Consider the following 22333-nt stretch of genomic DNA (forward strand, 5'->3'; position numbering starts at 1 on the left):
GTAACTATTAACACCAGCCCTTGGATTTACTTTATTTTGTCTAATGGGTGCATTCTATACAAAATGCAACAATCATTTAAGGCTAAGGAAGAAGGTCATGTAACCTGCATTCTCCAGTATAAAATTCTGTAAAAAAAACAAGTATTTTTGATGGCATTATAGACAGTATAAATTCAGATGAGGAATGTTATTGAATAACCACTTAGTTTGTTCCTAGAATGAAAGCATGGAAAAATTCCTATGCCATGACTAAGACTGTTATGTATAGAAATACACATTTTTACAAATAACTTGGATATGTGCTACTACTAAGAAATTAAGTGAGACATTCATTCTCTTCAAGTTTCTATAAATTGCACCAAGAAGATACTGTAAAATCTGCACTTTGTGCTTTTTTGTTTGTATACTAAAACACTAGATGTGCATATTCACCTTAAAAGATCAACTATTTCCAACAACTATTTCCTATTTCTGTTGCCTTAATTCACCCTTTCTAGTTAATTGACCTTCCAACTGTCATTTGACCTTCCTCACCTCACTCAACTTTACCTCTTGTTCTACCTGATGGTTTGCTCTAGGCAATATATACCAGTCTTAGGTTTCTGTCTCCTATGAAAGATCTAATGATATTCAATCTTTTTTCATTGGTTTTATGTAAAAAGTAGGATAAAAATTGAAAAATCTGCCCCTTAAATTTTCCTTTTAGAGTATGTTTTCATAATCAATAAAGAACAAGATCTTAGTCTATGTCAGAGATTGCATAAAATTCCCCATCATGAAATAAAATGATTTCCCTTTGTGCAGTACTACAATTCAAAGATAAAATGGACAGTTTTCAAATCTCCATATCTTTTTTCCAGTAGTACAGCAAATGGAAGGCAAAACTTGAGAGCTCCAAGATTAGTTTCTAATGTCTGTATTTAGTTTGTATGAGCTCACATGCAAAAATGCATGCATTAATCAATGAATTTTCTAAATGTTTACACCAAGATATCTAAAAAATACACTATATAAAACAATTGAAAACACTGTGGCTTACAGTGTCAGGTACTATTTTATCTCTTTCAAAGTTTGCTTTCATAATTCAGTAAATTTGTTCATTGATTAAGCTGTTTACATCTCTGGCAGATAAATAGCTCTCATCTACAGTTGCTTACTTCATTTGTTTTGTTTCATATAATGTACCAGAACTTTCTGATTCGGCAAAAACAAGCATAAGGCAGTGCAAGTGACGTGTGAATGATGTTCACAGTCCTCAAGATAAGAGGGTCATTCGATAAGTATTAAACAACATGTCCACTGATCTACAAACATGGGAGGAAAAAGCATAAATGCCAGTGGCAATTTTCCCTTTTATTTCTTTTGACTTGTTTGATTCCTGTTCATTGAGGTCCATTGAGAGAGACCAGGGCTTTAATAAAGAGTGACCTATTCAAGGTCATCCATCTGTTCACCAGAAACACATGCTCTGCAAAACCCACTGCCTAGACAGAGTCATGCCCTCCCAGGCTGCTCCACTGACACTCGAATGCTTAAGTGGAAAGAAGGCATTTTTCCTCCTAATTTTCTAGGACATGATTCTACTGTGAGTAATACCTAACTATGAAATGACTATGATCTTTAAAATTAATGTTTAGTAGACTTAAATATGGAACCTGGGAAGTTTAGGGTTTGTAGGTGTAAGCTTTTATATACAGAATGGATAAACAACAAAATGCTACTGTAGCACAGAGAACTATATTTAATATTCTATGATAAATCATAATGGAAGAGAACATAAAAAAGAATGTGTGTATATATATATATATATGTATGTAGGTATGTATAACTGAATCACTTTGCCATATAGTAGTACTTAACACAACACTGTAAATCAACTACAATTAAAGAAAAAGAAACCGGAAAGCTTGAAAGCATATATAATTAAGAAGCATCTTCCCATTTTTCTATAAGACACGTTGAAACTAATCAGCAAATATCTATTTACTAACATTCTCTTCCATATACATGGCAAAGAGATTATGCCATAATCTCAACAGTTCTCAATCAGAAGCAATTTTGCCTCCCAAGAACACCTGATAATGCCTGGAAGCATTTTCCTTGTATCAGTTGGACGGCAGGGGGTTTGCCACTGCTGGGTTTGATTGTTAAAGAGAAACACCGCTTTCCCTTCTCTAAACAAAAATGGCTCCACATCCTTTTGACACTGAGGATATGCAGACATTTCCAAAAATATCCCAAGCAGGACAGATTTTCTAAGACTGTCTTATAAAGTTTCTCAAAGCAACTTAAATAACACTAAATAACTAGATAAAAGCAATTTCACAGAACTAGGGTAGAGGTAAAAAAGACTATCCAACAGTGTAAATCTTATTCATGGGTAAAATTTCTTTAATAATTGACTTACTTTAATTGGAGGCTAATTACTTTGTAACATTGTGGCGGCTTTTGCCGCACATCGACATGAATCAGCCGCGGGTGCTTGTGTGTCCCCCCATCCTGAACCCGCTCCCACCTCATTCCCCACCCCGTTCATCTGGGTTGTCCCAGAGCACCAGCTTTGAGGGCCCTGCTTCGTCCATCAAACTGGCACTGGTCCTCTATTTTACATATGGTAATATACGTGCTTCAATGCTAGTCTCTCAAATCGTCCCACCCTTGCCTTCTACCCCATAGTACAAAAGTCTGTTCTTTACATCTGGGTCTCTTTCACTGTCTTGCATATATGGTCGTCATTACTGTCTTTCTAAATCCCATATATATGTGTTAATATAATGTATTGGTGTAAAACTTAAAACACCTAGAGGAGGATTTAATGGATAAGTGTGAAATACTCATCTTTATCTCATATAATATACCAGAAAGTTCTGATTTAACAAAAACAAGCTTAAGGCAATGCATGTGACATACACATGATGTGCAGTCTTCAAGATATAAGGGTTGTTCAACAAATATTAAACAAGCAGGTCCTCCCCTGTCACTCATGGGCACAATGACAAGGCCAGTCCTAACATGCACAGGGCTCAGACAAATATTTGGTGTGTGACTCTGTCTATATAAACAAAATTCAAATGAATTTTACAACACAACAATAAAAGCAAAAACTTTTCTTGGAGGGTAGCCAAAAAATAAAGTTATTATTGGAACAATTTCTAAGCCAGTGGCAATAGTTATTAGATTAATAAATGGAAAAGTGAAAAAAAGGAGAAGGAAATGCAAATTAAAACAACACTATGTTAAAAAAAAAAAAACTAACACGGGCAGCCAGCTTCATCAAGGGCATGAGTTATCCTTGGTAACACATCAGGCGTTTGGGTGATGTAATAATGAACTCCCAGTCTGCTCATACTAATCCCCTGGAATAAATTACAGGGAAATCTGGAAGGCAGTCTTCCTAAAATGTGTTATATGGAATTAATAGCAATAAATTTATATATCATTATTCCAGGTATGTCTAGAAGGCATTTAAATTACTCTTTACACTCTCCTATTTAAAAAAATGATTTAACTGAGAGAGAAATTGTCTATTACCAAATTAGATTCACTAAGAGGCAAATACTTAGGTTCATCATCTTTAGTAGCTATTATTAACAGATCCATTCTCATGAATACCCAAGTAGACAAGATACTGAATGATAATAACTTCCAATTAAAATTCATCCGTGAGACTTAAAATACTCCTAGAAGTTTCTTATTCTAGAAGCTTTATGGTTTGGAGCTTCCAGTATGTGATAGATAATTAAAGTCATGCTACCAAAGAGGATATAGATAAATTTAATTTTTAAAACATTGATATCAATTTATTTAAACTAAAAAAAAAAATTAGAAAAGAGAGTTCACTCACTTCTCACACTTCCCATCCCTTGTAGTCATCAGTCTGTCCCTTGTATCTATGAGATTTTTTTTTTAAATTCCTCATGTAAGAGAGCTCCTACGGTATTTGCTATGTTTGACTTACTTCACTTAGTTTAGTGTCTTCAAGGTCCATTCATGTTGTCACAAATGACAAGATTTCATTCTTTTTTTATGACTGAGTAATGTTCCATTGTGTATATATACTACATCTTTATCCATTCATCCACTAAAAGATACTTCCTGGCTATGGAAAATAATGCTGCAGTGAACACGGCAGTGCATATGTCGTTTTCAATAAATGTTTTCATTTTTTTTGAATAAACACCCAGAAGTGGAATTTGGTGGTTGTATTTTTAATTTGTGGAAAAACCATTGTCTTCCTTAGTGGTTGCACTCATTTACATTTCCATCAACAGTGCACAAAGGTTTTCTTTATCCTACATCTTGCCAGCATTTGCTTGTTGTCTTTTTTTTTGATACGTAATTCTAACAGGTGATAATTCAGTGTGGTTTTGATTTGCATTTCCCTGATGATTAGTGATGTTGAGCATCTTTTCATGTACCTGTTGGGCATCTGGCAACCCACTCCAATACTCTTGCCTGGCAAATCCCATGGACGGAGGAGCCTGGTAGGCTGCAGTCCATGGGGTTGCTAAGAGTCTGACATGACTGAGTGAGTTCACTTTCACTTTTCACTTTCATGCATTGGAGAAGGAAATGGCAACCCACTCCAGTGCTCTTACCTGGAGAATCCCAGGGACGGGGGAGCCTGGTGGGCTGCCATCTATGGGGTCGCATGGAGTCGGACACAACTGAAGCGACTTAGCAGCAGCAGCAGCAGCATTGAATATGTAGATTGATTTGGGTATTATGGACATTTTAACAATACTAATTCTTCTAATTTATAAGCACAGAATATCTTTCCATTTCTTTGTGTCTTCTTCAATTGCTTTCATTAATGTCTTATAATTATCTATACATAGTTCTTTCACCTCCTTGGTTAAATTTATTCTTAGGTATTTTGTTATTTTTGATGCATTGTCAGTGGAACTGCTTTCTTTATTTCTATTTCTGATACTTTGTTATTATTGTAAAGAAACAACAGAATTTTTGGTATTCATTTTATATTTTGAAACTCCAATGAATTTGTTTATTAATCCTAAGAGCTTTTTGATGAGGTCTTTAGGGTTTTCTACATCTGATATGTCATCTGTATGTAGTAACAATTCCACTGCTTCCTTTCTAATTTAGATGCCTTTTATCTATTTTCTTGCTTAATTGCTCTGGCTAGGATTTTCCATACTATGTTGAATAAAAGAGGAGAGAGTTGGGATCTTTGTCATGTTCCTGTTCTTAGAGGAAAAGCTGATGCAGTGAGATGTCAGCTCTGAGTTTGTCACATATGGCCTTTAGGATATTGAGGCATGTTACCCATATAACCACACTGTTGAGAGGTTTTTTTTTTTATATGATAAACGGGTGTTGAATTTTGTCAATTACTTTTCTGCATTTATTGAGATGATCATAAGAATCTTATTCTATATTCTGTTAATGTGGTATGTCACTCTGACTGATCTGCAGATGTTGAACTATCCTTGCTTCCCTGGAATAAATTCCACTTGATCGTGGTGCATGATCATTTTAATGTATTGGTGAATTCAGTTTACTAATATTTTGTTGAGGACTGTTCCACCTATGTTCATGAGGGTAATGACTTACACTTCTCTTCTCATGTCCTTTTCTGGTTTTGGTATCAACATAATGCTGGCATCATAAAATGAGTTCAGAAGTATTCCCACCTCTTCCATTCTTTGGAAGACTTTGAAAAGGATTGGTAGAAATTGGTGCTAATGTCTAGTAGAATTCACCATTGAAACCTTCTGGCCTTGGTTTTTCTTTGTTGGAAGGTTTTAAATTATTGGTCTGTTCACATTTTCTGTTTCTTCATGGTTCAGTCTTTGTAAGTTGTATGCTCCTAGGAATTCATCCATTACTTCTAAGTTACTCAGTTTGTTGGCATATAATTATTCATAGAGGTAGGCATTTATCTCTAGGAACTGCTTTCTTAGAACTGCTTTTGCTATTGGGTTGGCCAAAAAAATTCATTTGGGTTTTACTGTAAGATGTCACAGAAAACATGAATAAACTTTTTGGCCAACCTAACATATCCCATAACTTGTAGTGTATTATATTTCCATTTCATTTTTAAGCATACTAATAGTCTATTGCTACCTATTATCTTTTTTCCCACCAGAATATTCAGCTATTTTCTTGTGTTGTACATACTATAATTCAATCACTTAGAAAGACAAACCAGGATTTCTTGTCTAAAAAAATACCTCAATTATTTGAAGACTAAATGTATCACACATAAGTTGTGTCTTCAAAAAGTGGTCTTAAGTGTAATTGATAAACCTTGGTTGCTAGTATATATATTATTAGTGTATATATACTACACAGATACACACACACACTAAATGACTACGGAATCTGTTCATCTCTACTGATAGCTTAAGGTATCAAAAATGCACTAAACGATGAAAGAACCTGCTAGTCTCTAGCTATTGATAAATACAGGCCCACTGGTTCCTAGTATATTAAAATGTTCCTAGTACATTCCCAGTATGTTAAAATGCCTAGTACAATTCACAAATCAAAGTGATCTTTTCTCACAAAGACTCTTAGCTAAGTAACAAGGAAACTATTGGTTCCTTCAATGCCCTCTTACCTCTTGTAAGCTTTTCAAAGGAGAACAATTTTCTATTCTCTCTCTTAACTTTCCGCTGAAAAGCTTTTCTTCAAGAATTTATAGCAAAGAGAAAACAAAACAAGAAAAACACTTAATTGCCTTCTGAGAATTTTATCCTCTGACTTCATTTGGTATTACTGGGAATGCTGCCAGAAAAAGAGTTCTGCCTGCTGCTGAGGTTTATATATCATTTAGCATCTTCCCTAATTTGGATGATCTCGTATTTGAGAGCTTATACTAAAAGAAAAAAAAAAGGAAGAAGAAACCATCAGCCTGAATGTGTGAGTGAGCTGACAAATTATGTCACAGAATTATTGAGAAGAGAATAAATAAATAAATGTTAATTAAATTCTTGCTGAGTTTGAAGAGTCATATACAATTAAGAGCTGGATTTAACTTGAAGTAAGATATTCATTTTTCTATAAGCATTTTATATGAAAGGTACACTTTATTATTTGTAATAATATGTATATAATTTCAGAAGATGACTTCAAATTTGAGAAAAACTTCTGTCTGAAAGCACATAGGAGGAAAGTCAGAAGTTTAACTTTATCCTGGTCATGATGAATGTTCTCAATACGAGCTGATCATTTTTATTTTCCTCATAGCTGATACTGACTTTAGAGAAAACTATATACTTCTTTCCCGAAGGCCAAAATTGTTTATAGTTTGTTTTTGACTCCTTGAAGGTTAAAAACAGTGCCAGACATATATTGGTGTTTTTTACATGAAGTAAAAAACACCAATATATGTCTGGCAGGCTGCCCTTCACACGTGTGACAGCCCACTGCTATCTACCAGGTATTTATTGATGCTCACACATCAAGTCAGTCCCCATTTTTGGAAATCTAAAACAAATGCACTCCATATATTTTCTTCCATTCAAGGTTTTCCACTGTAATATCCCCAAGTTTATATACTCTTTCTCTTCCAAGAAAACTGAAGTCATCAGGCTCACTGTATTTCCCTGGTGGCTCAGTGGTAGAAGAAAGTGAAAGTCACTCAGTCACATCTGAATCTTTGTGACCCCATGGACTGTAGCTTACTAGGCTTCTCTGTCCATGGAATTCTCCAGGCAAGAGTACTGGAGTGGGTAGCCATTCCCTTCTCCAGGGGATCTTCCCAAACCAGGGATTGAACCCAGGTCTCCCACACTGCAGGCAATTTCTTTATTAGCTGAGCCACCAGGGAAGCCCCAGGGGTAAAAGAATCTGTGTGCAATGCAGGAGACAGGAGTTTGATCCCTGGGTCAGAAGGTTCCCTAGAGAAGGAACTGGCAACCCACTCCACTCCTTGCCTGGGAAAGTCCATGCACAGAGGAACCTGGTGGGCTACAGTTCATAAGGTTGTAAGAGTTGGACATGACCTAGCGACTAAACAACAACATTTCATTTTTGTACTACCTGTCCCCATTTATTGTCTCTTGTTCTGGTATAAATTTCTCTACTTTCTTTCCAAAGCTTCTTCATTGGTGCTTATTGGTGGATCTAATAATTCGTTTAAGAACATGGTCAGTTTTTCTGAACTAGAGTAAATGGAAGAGTTCAGGGTAGGGACTGGTGGAGTGTAAGAAAAACACATAAATGGGTGTCAAAGGACCACTTTGAGAGAAAGTGCATTCCCTGCCCTGAACTACAGTATTTTCTCAATCCTTAAATAGGTCACTATCGAGAACTCATTAATAGTTATTAAGACATATATCTCACGTTGGCATAAAAAAATGTTCCTCACTTCTGCTGCTATTTCTTTTTTTACTGAAGTATAGCTGATTTACAATGCTGAATTACTCTCTGTTCTATAGCGAAGTGATTCAGTTATACACACATACATTCTTTTTTATATTCTTTACCATTATGGTTAATCACAGGATATTGAATGGTCCATGAGGTCTCAAGAGTTTGACATGATTTAGCAACTAAACCGTCACCATTCTTTTTTATATTCTTTACCATTATGGTTAATCAAAGGATATTGAATATAGTTTACTGCCATACACTGGGACCTTCCTTGTCATTTTTCACCTCTTTCTTAATTCTACTTTTCTTTTAAAACAAAACTCCTTCAAGAGACCTTTCCACTCTCTCACACCAAAAAGTGAAAGTTAAGTGAATGTGTCAGTCATTCAGTCATGTCCGACTCTTTGTGACCCCATGGACTGTAGCCTGCCAGGGTCCTCTGTCCATAGAATTCTCCAGGAAAGAATACTGGAGTGGGCAGCCATTCCCTTTTCCAGGGGATCTTCCTGACCCAGGGGATCTTCCTGACCCAGGGATCCAACTTAGGTCTCTTGCATTGCAGGCAGATTCTTTACCATCTGAGCCACCAGGGAAGCCCAATCTCACACTAATTATCTTCTTAATTTCTGAATTCTGCTTTCCACCACTACTTAACTGAAAGTGTATTCTCAGAGCCCACTAATGACCTGCTCATCACTACATCCAATAGCATTTCCCATGTTTTTTGTTTTCTTGAACCTATGTTTGTGGTCTCAGCCCTCTTTTGAGTGTAACTTGTCAGCATGCTCACCACTTTTGATTCTGCATTAGTTCTCCTTCCTCTGGTCTCCACTGAGCCCATGTGTATGTTTTAACTCCCTCCCCAGGCTCCTCTCAGCCTGTATGCTGAGCCTCCCTCAAGAATCAGCCTTTCTTCTGTTTTCCTCTTTTCATGTTCTTCTTCTGGGATCTACTGCCTGATTTAACTCTATTATCATACGTATGTCTGGTACTCTTTAGCTGACATCTTCTGCTCTCAATCTGGCTGTGGTGGTGGTTCAGTCACTAAGTCATATCCAACTCTTGTGACCCCAAGGACTGGAGCTCTCCAAGCTCCTCCGTCCATGGAATTTCCCAGGCAAGAATACTGGAGTGGGTTGCCATTTTCTTCTTGCAGGGATCTTCCTGACCCAGGGATCGAACCCGTGTCTCCTGCATTGTAGATGGTCTTCTGCATTGCAGGCAGATGTTTTTATTCCTGAGCCACCAGAGAAGCCCTTTCATCTGACTACAGAGCCCAGAACAGCATCTCAAGTATCCATCTGAAATTCCCTTTTGGGATTGTCATCTTCACTTCTCACTCAACATTGCAAACACTACCCTCATTATCTTCCCTGTGAACAGGCCTGGGTTACTGGCACTCATCTGTGAAGTACAGGATTTCAAACTCCTGACCCTCCTTATTTCTTCCTCATCTAACCAAAAAAAAATTGACATCCTCCAGATAATTCCTTCACAGGAGTTCCTGCAACAGTCCTTAGCCAGTCAGGTTTTATAAAGTAGTTATAAAGAAAGTTCACACATATCCAAACAATCCCATACTTTGCCAGTTCAGACTTTTTCCTCAGGCTTTTTCCTTTCCCTCTTTACACTTCTAAAATCTTATAACACAACCTTGAAGGCTCACCTCAGACACCACCAAATTTCCCCATTTCTACTAGGCATAAATCAACAATCTGTCCCACCTAAACTTTTATCACACTTTGTTTATATAATCAATTTTACATCTCCCACTCTGCCTTATAGGCAAATTATCTACTCAAGTATTGCTCTATTTTCAACTATACCTTGTAAGCTCTCAGAACACAATAAACTTGTCACTTGGTTTTCCCTCAGACTGAGACCTACCACAGTGCTGTCCACATAGTAAGTGGTCAAAAACCTGTCTTCAATTAAACTAAATCTTTTCTTTTCCTAAAGAGATGGTATTTGAGTGAGGCCTTGTGGTATTAGGAAAATACTTAGAGGTCTGTATTCAAATGCAGTCAGCAATTCCTTTCAAATAGCTGAAAGGCTTTAGACATGTTGTTCAAGGAAGTAATAGCAAGATAAGAAGAGATCAATGATCTAAAACATAACTACAGTGTTTCTCCCCCCACCTCTGGTGGGGAATTAGAATTAGAGGTTTTACTCTGTGCTTAATTTATCTAAGTCTAAGTATAAGTCTAAGTCACTTCAGTCGTGTCCGACTATGTGTGACCCCATAGACGGCAGTAAACTATTCTGTTGTAATTGGTATCTTTTTAATTTTGGGGTGTGTGTTCTTGCTTTTTAAAACACTTATTTGTTTTTTAATTGGAGTATAATTACTTTACAATGTTGTGTAAGTTTTTGCCATACAACAATCTGAATCAGTTATATGTATACTTACTGTTTTTGCTTTTGACATTGACAATTTTTATCTGAGTTGAGAATCAAGGTGAGATAAAGGTATACTCTATTGTTGTTGTTTAGTTGCTAAATCATGTCTGACTCTTTGTGACCCCCCCAGGCTCCTCTGTCCATGGACTATTTCAGGCAAGAATACTGGAATGGGTTGCCATTTTCTTCTCCAGGGGATTTTCCTGAGCCAGGGGATCAAACCCACGTCTCTTTTGTCTACTGCATTGGCAGACAGATTCTCTACCACTATGCTACCTGGGACGCCCCGTTATCCCAGAAACCTGGGGTTTCTTACTGGTGCTCATCTTTACCTTTGATTGGTTTAGAATTACAAAGAATTTACCATGCATTCGTTACCAATCTGGCAGCAAATTCTGATTTAAAATATTAAATGTGTACAGAGGGCGAGTTATTGGAGAAAATAGAAAGGGAGAAGTAAGAGTAAGGGAAAGTGAGGCATAAATTCTTTTTGGATAATCCTGATTTAATTGGACTGGTTTATATTATCTACTCATCAAATTGATATCAGATGAAAAGAAAAACACAGCTATTAAACTTGCCACTAAAAACAACTGACTGACTTGGTTGTACTTTCTCAGTGACCTAAATTAAGCTGTTATCCATGAAAACTTAATGATAGCACAGGTCATGTCAACTTGGTAAAACCCTGGGGAGAATTTCATATTTCAAAATGATTTTTCATGTGTAGTACTGCACATCCAATTCTCTTAACCATACTTTTAGTGTCAAACAGAAAATGTGAGCAGCAGAGGTAAAAATGTTCCACCCGTTTCATTTTTTATTTGGCGTGTTTACAGTCAGGTAAGTGCCAGCAACTAAGAGAAAAGTGATTTTTCTATTTCTTTACAAAGTACCCTAGCAGGAGAGATAATTTTCTTAGTGTAAAATTCAGCCTTTATTCTGTCAGGCAAAGTAATTATGAAAGCAAAACAAATCCACATTGTCTAATTAGGTCATTAAAAAGCATAAATGCGTCATGGAAGATTTCTCCTTGCCTAAGACATAAAGTAAGACAATGAGAACAGTCTGGTAATATAGAAAGGTTTATAATTTGTTTCTTTTCCTAAATAATAGGTCCTTTCATTTTTCTATTTCCCTAAGATGAAGACAGTTCATTTAGAGACAAAATCTGTAATTAGTTCAGGGTTTACTGTGATTGTATTTCAAAATATTTAACCAAAATCAGGAAGATAGAGACAAGAAGAAATACATAGAAAAATTATCAAAGGAAGTGAACAAAATCAAGACAGTAGGTTGCTGATGAAAATAAATTCTGCAGAGACGAAATGAATATAAAATCTCTATTGAGAGGAACATGAACACGACCAATCTGGGATACTAGAAAGCTCTTCAGAGGAATATAGTGATATCTGCCCTTGGGATCTGAAACCAGACTTTAATTACAGCTAACTTAAATAAAAACAAATGGCATGACTGCTGTGCCTCTTCTTCTCTGTCCTTATTTCTTGAGTTTTAGAAAAGTCATGGCTCCAAGTGTTAAGCAACAAAATGCAAAAAAGGAAAAGAAATTTACCTGTGATCCTCGTGGGCCTCGTTTGTGGTCCCATTCTGAATGTCCCATGAGCTGTAAGACAATACAATAATGACAGTAAATTAAATGATACCTATTTTATATGTCAACAATTTATAGTTTTTCTTTTATAGAATGATAGACTGTTGAAACCTATGTTTTAATAGTAAGGTATTAAATAGCTTTAGCCTGCTAGACTCCTCTGTCCACAGGATTCTCCAGGCAAGAGTACTAGAGTGGGTGTCATGCTCTCCTCCAGGGAATCTTCCCAACCCAGGGATCAAATCTGCTTCTCTTGTGACTCCTACACTGGTAGGAAGGTTCTTTACCACTAGTAGCCCCTGGGAAGCCCCAGAGGTCAAGACAATATAGTAGTGACAGTAAATTCAATTCAGTTCAGTTCAGTCACACAGTCGTGTCCGACTCTTTGCAACCCCATGGACTGCAGCACACACCAGGTTTCCCTATTCATCACCAACTCCTGGAGCTTACTCAAACTCATGTCCATCAAGTCGGTGATGCCATTCAACCCTCTTATCTTCTGTCGTCCCCTTCTCCTTCTGTCTTCAATCTTTCCCAGCATCAGAGTCTTTTCAAATGAGTCAGTTCTTCACATCAGGTGACCAAACTATTGGAGTTTCAGCTTCAGCATCAGTTCTTCCAATGAATATTCAGGGCTGATATCCTTTAAGACAGACTGGTTTGATTTCTTTGCAGTCCAAGGGACTCTCAAGAGTCTTCTCCAACACCACAGTTCAAAAGCATCAGTTCTTTGGCACTCAGCTTTCTTTATAGTCTAACTCTCACATCCATACACGACTACTGAAAAAACCATAAATGACTAGAGGGACCTTTGTTGGCAAAGTAATGTGCCTGCTTTTTAATATGCTGTTTAGGTTGGTTATAATTTTTCTTCCAAGAGCAAGCGTCTTTTAATTTCATGGCTGCAATCACCATCTGCAGTGATTTTGGAGCCCCCCAAAATAAAGTCTGTCACGGTTTCCATTGTTTCCTCATCTATTTGAAATGAAGTGATAGGACCGGATGCCATGATCTAGTTTTCTGAATGTTGAGTTTTAAGCCAACTTTTTCACTCTCCTCTTTCACTTTCATCAAGAGGCTCTTTAGTTCTTTGCTTTCTGCCATAGGGTGGTGTCATTTGCATATTTCTCCCTGCAATCTTGATTCCAGCTTGTGCTTCATCCAGCCCAGCATTTCTCATGATGTCCTCTGCATATATGTTAAATAAGCAGAGTGACAATATACAGCCTTGACGTACTCCTATCCTGATTTATAACTAGTCCATTGTTCCATGTCCAGTTCTGTTGCTTCCTTTGTGCTTTTTCAATGATTCAACGGATGTTGCCAATTTGATGTCTGTTCCTCTGTCTTTTCTAAATCTGGCTTGAACATCTGGAAGTTCACGGTTCATGTACTGTTGAAGCTTGGCTTGGAGAATTTTGAGCATTACTTTGCTAGAGTGTGAGATGAGTGCAATTGTGCAGTAGCTTGAATATTCTTTGGCATTACCTTTCTTTGGGACTGGAATGAAAACTGACATTTTCCAGTCCTGTGGCCACTGCTGAGTTTTCCAAATTTGCTGGCATATTGAGTGCAGCACTTTCACAGCATCATCTTTTAGGATTTGAAATAGCTCAAGTGGAATTCCATCACCTTTGCTAGCTTTTTTCATAGCGATACTTCCTAAGACCCACTTGACTTCGCATTCCAGGATGTCTGGCTCTAGGTGAGTGATCACACCATCATGATTATTTGGGTAATGAAGATCTTTTTTGTATAGTTCTTCTGCGTATTCTTGCCAATACATAAAACTCTTGCCAGCAAATTCTTGATAGTAAATTAAATGATACCTATTTACACAGAAACAATTTCTACTCTTTCTTTTAAAGAATAATAGGCTTTTTGAAACCTATGTTTTAACAGTAAGGTATTAAATAGTCCTCACGAATATAAATTAACATATCTAAAGTAATACACCTCTTTTTAAAAATTCTTTTTTATTGTAGTAAAAGTCACATAACATACTATTTTAACCATATTTAACTATATATTTCTATGGCACTAAGTACATTCACATTGTTGTGCAACTCTCACCATCAGCCATCTCCTTAATCTTTCACTTTCCTCAACTGAAACTGTCCCCATTAAACACTAAGTCCTCCCCAACCTTGCCCGTATCCCCTGCATCTAACAATGCACTTTCTGACTGTATGAATTTAACTATTCTAAGTACCTTGTATAGTGGAATCAAAAAGTATTTGTCTGTACCTACTGTATATTAGAATGCATTTTTAAGGTTAACTTGTATCCTGCAAACAGATTAAAAAAAAAAATCAACTTGGTTTGATAGCTAGTATTTCAATTACTCATTGTTTTGAAGATATTTTAATATCACTGTGTTACTAAACAAGTCTGCTAATGTACAGCTTTCCTAGTCTTTGTCAGGAACATTCTAGAGAGATGTTAAACCATGTTAAGCTTTATTTGCATGGCATTAAGCTTCTAGTTTATTAACAAAATATCCTGCAGAAATCTACTAGTGTAGCCTAGCCTACTGTCAAAAATGATAAGAATCAGAAGGCCAAAATATTTGAATAATTTTAAATTCTGTTTTGATAAATCACAAAAATATGAGAGTTCTAAGGAGCAAAAATTATTTAATCTGAAATATGCCCCCAAAGTTACAAATATACATTTTTATAAAAACACAGACTATAAGACATTATCAAGTTATTTCCAGAGTTGTAACAGCACTGAGCTACTTTGCTTCAGATCATGATATTTTTTTGCCGAAAATAACATTTACCATGAAGAATATTAAGAAAATGCAAGATATCAACCAAGAGGAATAAAATTCCATTTCTCTGTCTAGTCACTCACTAGTCATGTGTACCAATGAAAGAAATCCTTACCAATAAGAAGCTGTCATGCTAACAAGACATATTGTAAAGCATGTTTATATATATGAGTTTTTCTATTCAATAGTACTGACTCCTCAGTAGATACAAGAAAAGACAAAGAAACTGTTCATAGTAGCAACAAAAAGTAATATGCTCTTGAACATTATCAAGAAATGTTTGATAATCATACACAGAAAATGGTAAAGCTTCACTGATGAACATAAAATGTTCCTGTTTGAGAAGTTAATTTGAAAAAATTATGTTCATTTCTACCCAAATAAATTTATAGGTTTAACTCAATTCCAATCAAAAGTTGTTTGCATTTTTTAAAGATACTGAAAAAAAAAGAACCTAAATTTTATCTGAGAATAAACTAAGAAGCAAAATATCAGAAGGGATAAATATGCCCTAGTGGTTATTAAAGTATATTAAAATAATAAAATTTAATTCAAATTATAGGATAGTGATTCATGACTCAAAATATAAATGAATGAAATGTAGTGGACAGTTCTGAAATAAATTCAAGTATATGTAGTAACAAAATGTGAAAAAGAAAATATAAAAATTAATGAGTTTTTGATAAATTATTCAATCAATGGAAAAAAGAAAAAATTATAGAGCTGAACCTTATAAGATACATAAACTCTAGGTAGATAAAAAGAGTAATTTTTAAAAGGTTAAATTGTAAGTATTAGAACAAAATGAAAACAAATACTTAAACTATCTTGGAATAAAAAAAGATTTTCCAAATTTAAAAAAAAGTCAGATCAACTGATCAGGATACCTGAAATCTTCAAGTGCCTTCACAAATGTTACACTGGCAAAATATAGGCAGTAAATGGTAGGTAAAGAATAACATCTTCAGTCCACTAAGGAATACATATTTTAAAGAAACACAACCCTAGTAGATAACTGGAAGAAGGGATAAGGGCAATTTACACAATAAATATCAAGTCAAGAGGTTTATGGGAAACAAATAATTTTATTAGAAGTGAAAAACCTCAGTATAAACAATAACAAAAAACTACTGTTGCCTACTTTACTTGAAAATTGCTTATGTTGAATATTAGGTGAGGATTTACAGGGATAAGTGTACACATATATTGCTATTATATAGAAAACATATATACTGAGATATATATGCATATATATACAACACACTTATAGAGACACACAACATATATGTTAATTTTAATACATGCTATATACTATTAAATATCCATACCCTTTGATCAGTAAATAAAATTGTAAAAATCTGGTAGTTACACTGTGCTAATCACTGTGTTGTTCAACAAAAGGGGAACAATTCAGTAAATTATAGTATATAAAAAAAAGAATATAGCAATTAAAGTTTGACTTTTAGAAGCTTTAAGTTACATGAGAAATGCTCATGATATAATAAGTGAAAAATACAATTAAGTGATTTTAAATTACTCATTTTTAATAAGATAGTCAATTATTATAAGCCTTGGAATTACTGTAATGATTTAAGTATAGTTTGGCTAGCACATAATCCTGGGTGAATTAGCCAAAGAGAGTCATCATGTAAAATTGAATGCTTGCATAGGTGATATGTCCTTAATGCTTTAATTTTTCGATTTGTAGATTTATTGACATACATCTCCCAGTAAATATTCATTAATGCTAATTTAAAGTTAATTATAAGATTAAATATTAATCAACCAATGAAACAGTCTGATTCAGAAACATATAAAGTAAGAATATTTAATCAATTATTCACTAGAACTATCAAAACAATTGACACATTTCAGTCATCTTACTGAAATTTTGGGAGTATCTTTGATTTATAATAGGGAGATGAGATGCTTGTTTTGGCAACTATATAAAGAGACTTGGGTACTAGACTGATAAGAGAAAAATGATTTTTAAGCAGAAGGCTTACTTTCTCCTCTCTCACTATTTTGTCTAGGTTTTCTCAAGAAAACAGTTGATAAAATGTTGTTATGACCATTATCTTCTTGCTAGTGAATTTAAACTAGCAGGGTAACTTGGTAAATTCTACTATTCATGAGTATAAAAATAAAAAGAGGTAAATAAATAACAAACATAAATTGTAATCCACTTATACTAATTTAAGGGAGAATATTTAATGATGACAGGTGCAAAGTCAAGAACATAACATTTCTCCAAGATCAGAATTAAAATAAGAAAAACTTGGGATTCACGGCCCTCTGCCATTAACTCTCTTAAAGAGGACTTTTAGTCAAACAACAAAAACATTCCAAATGTGACTCATTTGGGTCTTCACTTACTACAGAAGAGAATTTGATAATTTATAAACTAAAACTTATACACTTCCAATAGTTTCATTGTCTGACTTTTTAAAATAAACTATAAAATAGTAAATATACTAAATGTGTTACGTATCAGACAGAGTTATTTCCTTGCAGTATATAATAAACTAATGAGAAAGATTTAGGCCAAAGGAATTCTATTTCATTGTACCATTATATACTTATATTATGTATTAATACCATTGTGTGTGTGTTTGTGTTAGTTGCTCAGTCGTGTCTGACTCTTTGTGAACCCATGGACTGTAGCCAAAAAGGCTCCTTTGTTCATTGAATTCTCCAGGCAAGAATATTGGAGTGGGTTGTCATTCCCTTCTCCAGGAGATCTTCCCAACCCAGGGATTAAACCTGGATCTCCTGCATTGCAGGCAGATTCTTTACCATCTGAGCCACCAGAGAATTCCAATTAATACAATTATTATAATATTTTTGAAAATCTGAGTTGACCAAGCATGTGGTAGTATTTCAAAATGAGACTGCTACTACTTTTTTAAAGGTAATTAAAAGTTACAGTAATCTACATGCTATGCAAAATATTTAAAAGATAATAAACTCTGAAACAGTGAATGAGATGCTGGAATGTCCTCTATTCAATAAGACAAGAGGGAAAAGAAAGCAACAAAGTGTTTTGTCCCTTTGGACTTGAGGAAATCATATAAGGGCTTTATCATTAAAAAGCTATTTTTCATTAAAGTAATTTGAGCCAAAATTTAACATTATCTCAGTGTTGAGTGTATGAGGTTTACTATAGTATTTTCTTGCATTTGTTTATTAAACGCTGGGAAAGAGGTTGGCGGGGTGGGGGGACACTGGTTAGGGTGTCAAGATCACTGCTTACCCAGCGCTGGTGAGGGGTGAGTGAGGATCAGCTTCATATTAGTAGATGATAGCATCTGAAATGTTTACACTATTTACATTATTTATTTTACAGTACTGTCCTCAGATCATGGATCCAAGACTAAAAAGAACACCATTCTTTCAGTATCATTTTTAACAAAGCTATTCATAGTATGATAAACTACCTGACTTATTTAATACTATAGATTATTTAAATTAAAATGAAGCATTTGACCACTCGTCAGTATTCCCATTAAAGCAGAACCATAGGCTAAAAGTTTTAGAAAGTACAGCAATACCTCCCTAGCCTCACTCTCTTTACTAATGATTAGGACAAAAGAAAAAAAATTAGTCAGTTATAATAAATACTGAAGAAGAGAACTTGCATCATAAGTCACTGCATTACAGAATTCCGTGCAAATTGATGTTGATGTCACACTAGTGAGAAAGTCAAAACTTTGAATCTATAGGTAGATAGATTCTTCTACCTTTGAATCAATAGGTAGAATCAGTGTTAAGTTGCAGACATCCAATGTAGTCATTTGATATTATCATGGGATTAGATGAAAGACAGAAAAGGGTCATGGACAATGAGGAACAGAAGTAGAATTTGTGGAATCATTTTTTTTCTTTTTGCAATTGAATTCATATGGACTAAATGTTCAAGATAAGTGAACAGCAGTATGATACCTAGGCCCCTCTGGGAAAAGAGACAGAGTTTATTAATATGATATGATACACTTTTTAGAGGAGGAATTCTTCTGATTTTATGATCTGTTATACAAAGGTTCTGGAAATATAGGAGAGAGAGAGAGAAAGTAAGACTAAAACATGCATAATAAATGGGAAATTCAAATATATTCTGTTTGATAAAGAGTACAGGGCTTCTTAATTCAGGAAGAAAAAAATGTCTATCTCTCACCTTCTATAAAAAATACCCTCTTGGCTATTTAACTGTGATTACTCCTCTGGGTAATAATATTTTAATAAACATCTCACCAGGAAGTTTGAGGACATACAGGCCACCAAGTTCATGACTACACATGGCAAACAGAAGGAATTCTCTTTAAAACTGTATACCTTTCCTTCATTCTCAGTTCCCATTAATCAGGATGGGTGAAAAGAAGATGCTTAAATTTATTCCCAGGAAACAAAATACACTTCCTTGCAAAGAAACATAATTTGTTATGTAAAGCATTTTGAAAATCCTAACTTCCTTGACACTAAGTATTTTTCATCCTTATGGAATAAATTCCTCTTTTATTTTTAATAATCAATTTCTACATCACTGCCTTTAGCTAACAGAATGTTACACAGTACTTAGTTCCAAGCAAAACAAAACTGCTGCCAAACATGGAATTTAAAAAGTTCACAGGGGAAGCAAATGAGAAGTTAGCATGGAAACAAAATGGTTTCAACCAAGCAAAGATATTTTTAATAATATCATGAGAAATGCAGATAGCTGAATGTGTGTTTCTGTAGGCAAAATATTTCCCTTTCTCATTTATATTTTTCCCTGTGCTAAGTTCTCCTATTGTTTTTTGTGTGTTACTATAATAATGAATGCCCTTTTAAGGACTTCTTGGGTGAAAAAGCATCACCAGAGCTATTACTAAAGGATGAAAGCTGTAGGAAACCACAACTGAATGCAAAATTTAAAATATATATATGTATTCATTGCATTACTTAAAGAGGCAAGAGGTTTCAAATATGAAAAAATGTAATGATGGAGGGTAACAGTCACACTGTTACCCTCACATTACTCTCAAGTAAACCAATCTTCTACTTCATTTGTTGAAAACCCACAGAATGGGAGAAAATATTTGCAAATGATGCAACCAACAAGGGATTAATATCTAAAATATACAAACAGCTCCTACAACTAAAAAAATGGGCAGAAGACCTAAACATACATTTCTGCAAAGAAGGCATACAGATGCATAAAAGGCACAAAAAGAGATGCTCAACATCAGTAAGTATTAACAAAATGCAAATTAAAACTACAATGAGGTATCAGGTTACACAGGACAGAATGGCCCTCATCAAAAAGTCTACAAGTAACAAATGCCGAAGAGGGTGTGGAGAAAATGGAACCTTTCTCTACACTGTGGGTGGGAATGTAAATTGGTACCGCCACAATGGAGAACAGCACAGAGGGTCCTTAAAAAACTGAAATAGAGCTACCATATCCCCTACTCCAGTGTTCCTGCTTGTAAAAGCCTATGGACAGGGGACCCTGGTGGGCTGCAGTCCATGGAGTCGCAAAGAGTTGGACATGACTGAGCACACACCATATGATCCAACAACCCCACTCCTGGGCATATATCCAGAGAAAATTATAATTCAAAAAGATACATGCATCCCAATGTTCACTGCAGCACTATTTAATATATATATACACAAACACATCAGAATCACTTTGCCGTACACCCGAAACTAATACATTTTAAATCAACTATATTTCAATAAAAAATAAATGAATTTAAAAAAAGAAAATTACTATTTTTGAAAGCATAAAGATAATATATGTGCACTATGATTTATATAAGATTATTTATATAGTATAATATATATTTATTATTACATATGTATATATAGTCTGTATAGTACATACAGGGAAGTATAACATAAAACTCTCCTTTTATTTAATATTATTCACTAAACAAATATTTCTTACATGCCTATTATATGCAAGAAATTATTCTAGGCATAATCTATCATCAGTGAACAGACCAAGATGCATCTGTATTCTCTTGGCTCTTACAATTTTAATGAAAAGAGATATAACATAAATAAACATAAACCAGGAGATGATAAAGCTATAAAGATACCTAGAGTAACATAATGGATAGAGTGGGAAACTGTGGGTGGGGGCTGACAATGGAGCTAATTTTATGTAAGTAGATCAGAGAAGTTCTTTCTGAAAAAGTAACATTTAAGATGCTTGCCATGAAATTAAAAGACTCTTGCTCCTTGGAAGAAAAGCTATGACCAACCTAGACAGCATATTAAAAAGCAGAGACATTACTTTGCCAACAAAGGTCCATACAGTCAAAGCTATGGTTTTTCTGGTAGTAGGAATGTGAGAGTTGGACCATAAAGAAGGCTGCTGCTGCTGCTGCTGAGTCGCTTCAGTCGTGTCTTGACTCTGTGCAACCCCATAGACGGCAGCCCACCAGGCTCCTCCATCCACAGGATTCTCCAGGCAAGAATACTGGAGTGGGTTGCCATTTCCTTCTCCATGCATGCATGCATGCTAAATCGCCTCAGTCGTGTCCGACTCTGTGCAACCCTATGGACAGCAGCCCACCAGGTCCTCCATCCACAGGATTCTCCAGGCAAGAATACTGAGTACCAAAGAATTGATGCTTTTGAACTGTGGTGTTGCAGACAACTCTTGAGAGTCCTTTGGAGAGCAAGGAGATCAAAGCAGTCAATCCTAAAGAAAATCAGTCTTGAATATTAATTGGAAGGATTGATGCTGAAGCCGAAGCGCCAATATTTTGGCCACCTGCTGTGAAGAGCTGACTCATTAGAAGAGACCCACCAACCGCCCCCTACCCCCCACCCCCACCACACAAAAAAGAAGAAACCCTGATGCTGGGAAAAACTGAAGGCAGGAGGAGAAGGAGATGACAGAGGATGAGATGGTTGGATGGCATCACTGACTCAATGGACAATAGTTCGAGCAAGCTCCAGGAGATGGTGAAGGACAGGGGAAGCCTGGTGTGCTGCAGTCCCTGGGTTTGCAAAGAGTCTGACATGACTGAGCAACTGAACAACAACAACAAAGATCAGGGAAGTCCTTTCTGAAAAAGTGACATTTATCAGAGACCTATAGAAAGTGGGAGAGTTGACATACAGGTATCTGAGGGCGGGGCAAGCAAGACAGAAGACTCAGAAGGTGTAAGACTGTGAGATGGGAGCAGAAGTGGTACAGCTGAGGAGCA

General features: G+C 35.6%; 1 protein-coding gene across 9 annotated transcripts in view; it reads right to left on the bottom strand.

Annotated features, from left to right (window-relative positions):
* PDE3A (phosphodiesterase 3A) overlaps positions 1-22333 on the bottom strand; it is a 627104-nt gene that overhangs the window by 159390 nt on the left and 445381 nt on the right. For all 9 annotated transcript variants that reach the window (XM_081592252.1, XM_081592259.1, XM_081592253.1 and 6 more), the window contains one exon: positions 12317-12367. In XM_081592252.1, the coding sequence (XP_081448378.1) occupies positions 12317-12367 (51 nt within the window). The remainder of the gene's footprint in view (positions 1-12316; positions 12368-22333) is intronic.

Source organism: Giraffa tippelskirchi, chromosome 4, assembly GCF_054371585.1.
Source record: "Giraffa tippelskirchi isolate mGirTip1 chromosome 4, T2T-mGirTip1v1.2.pri, whole genome shotgun sequence".
Classification (NCBI taxonomy): Eukaryota; Metazoa; Chordata; class Mammalia; order Artiodactyla; family Giraffidae; genus Giraffa; species Giraffa tippelskirchi.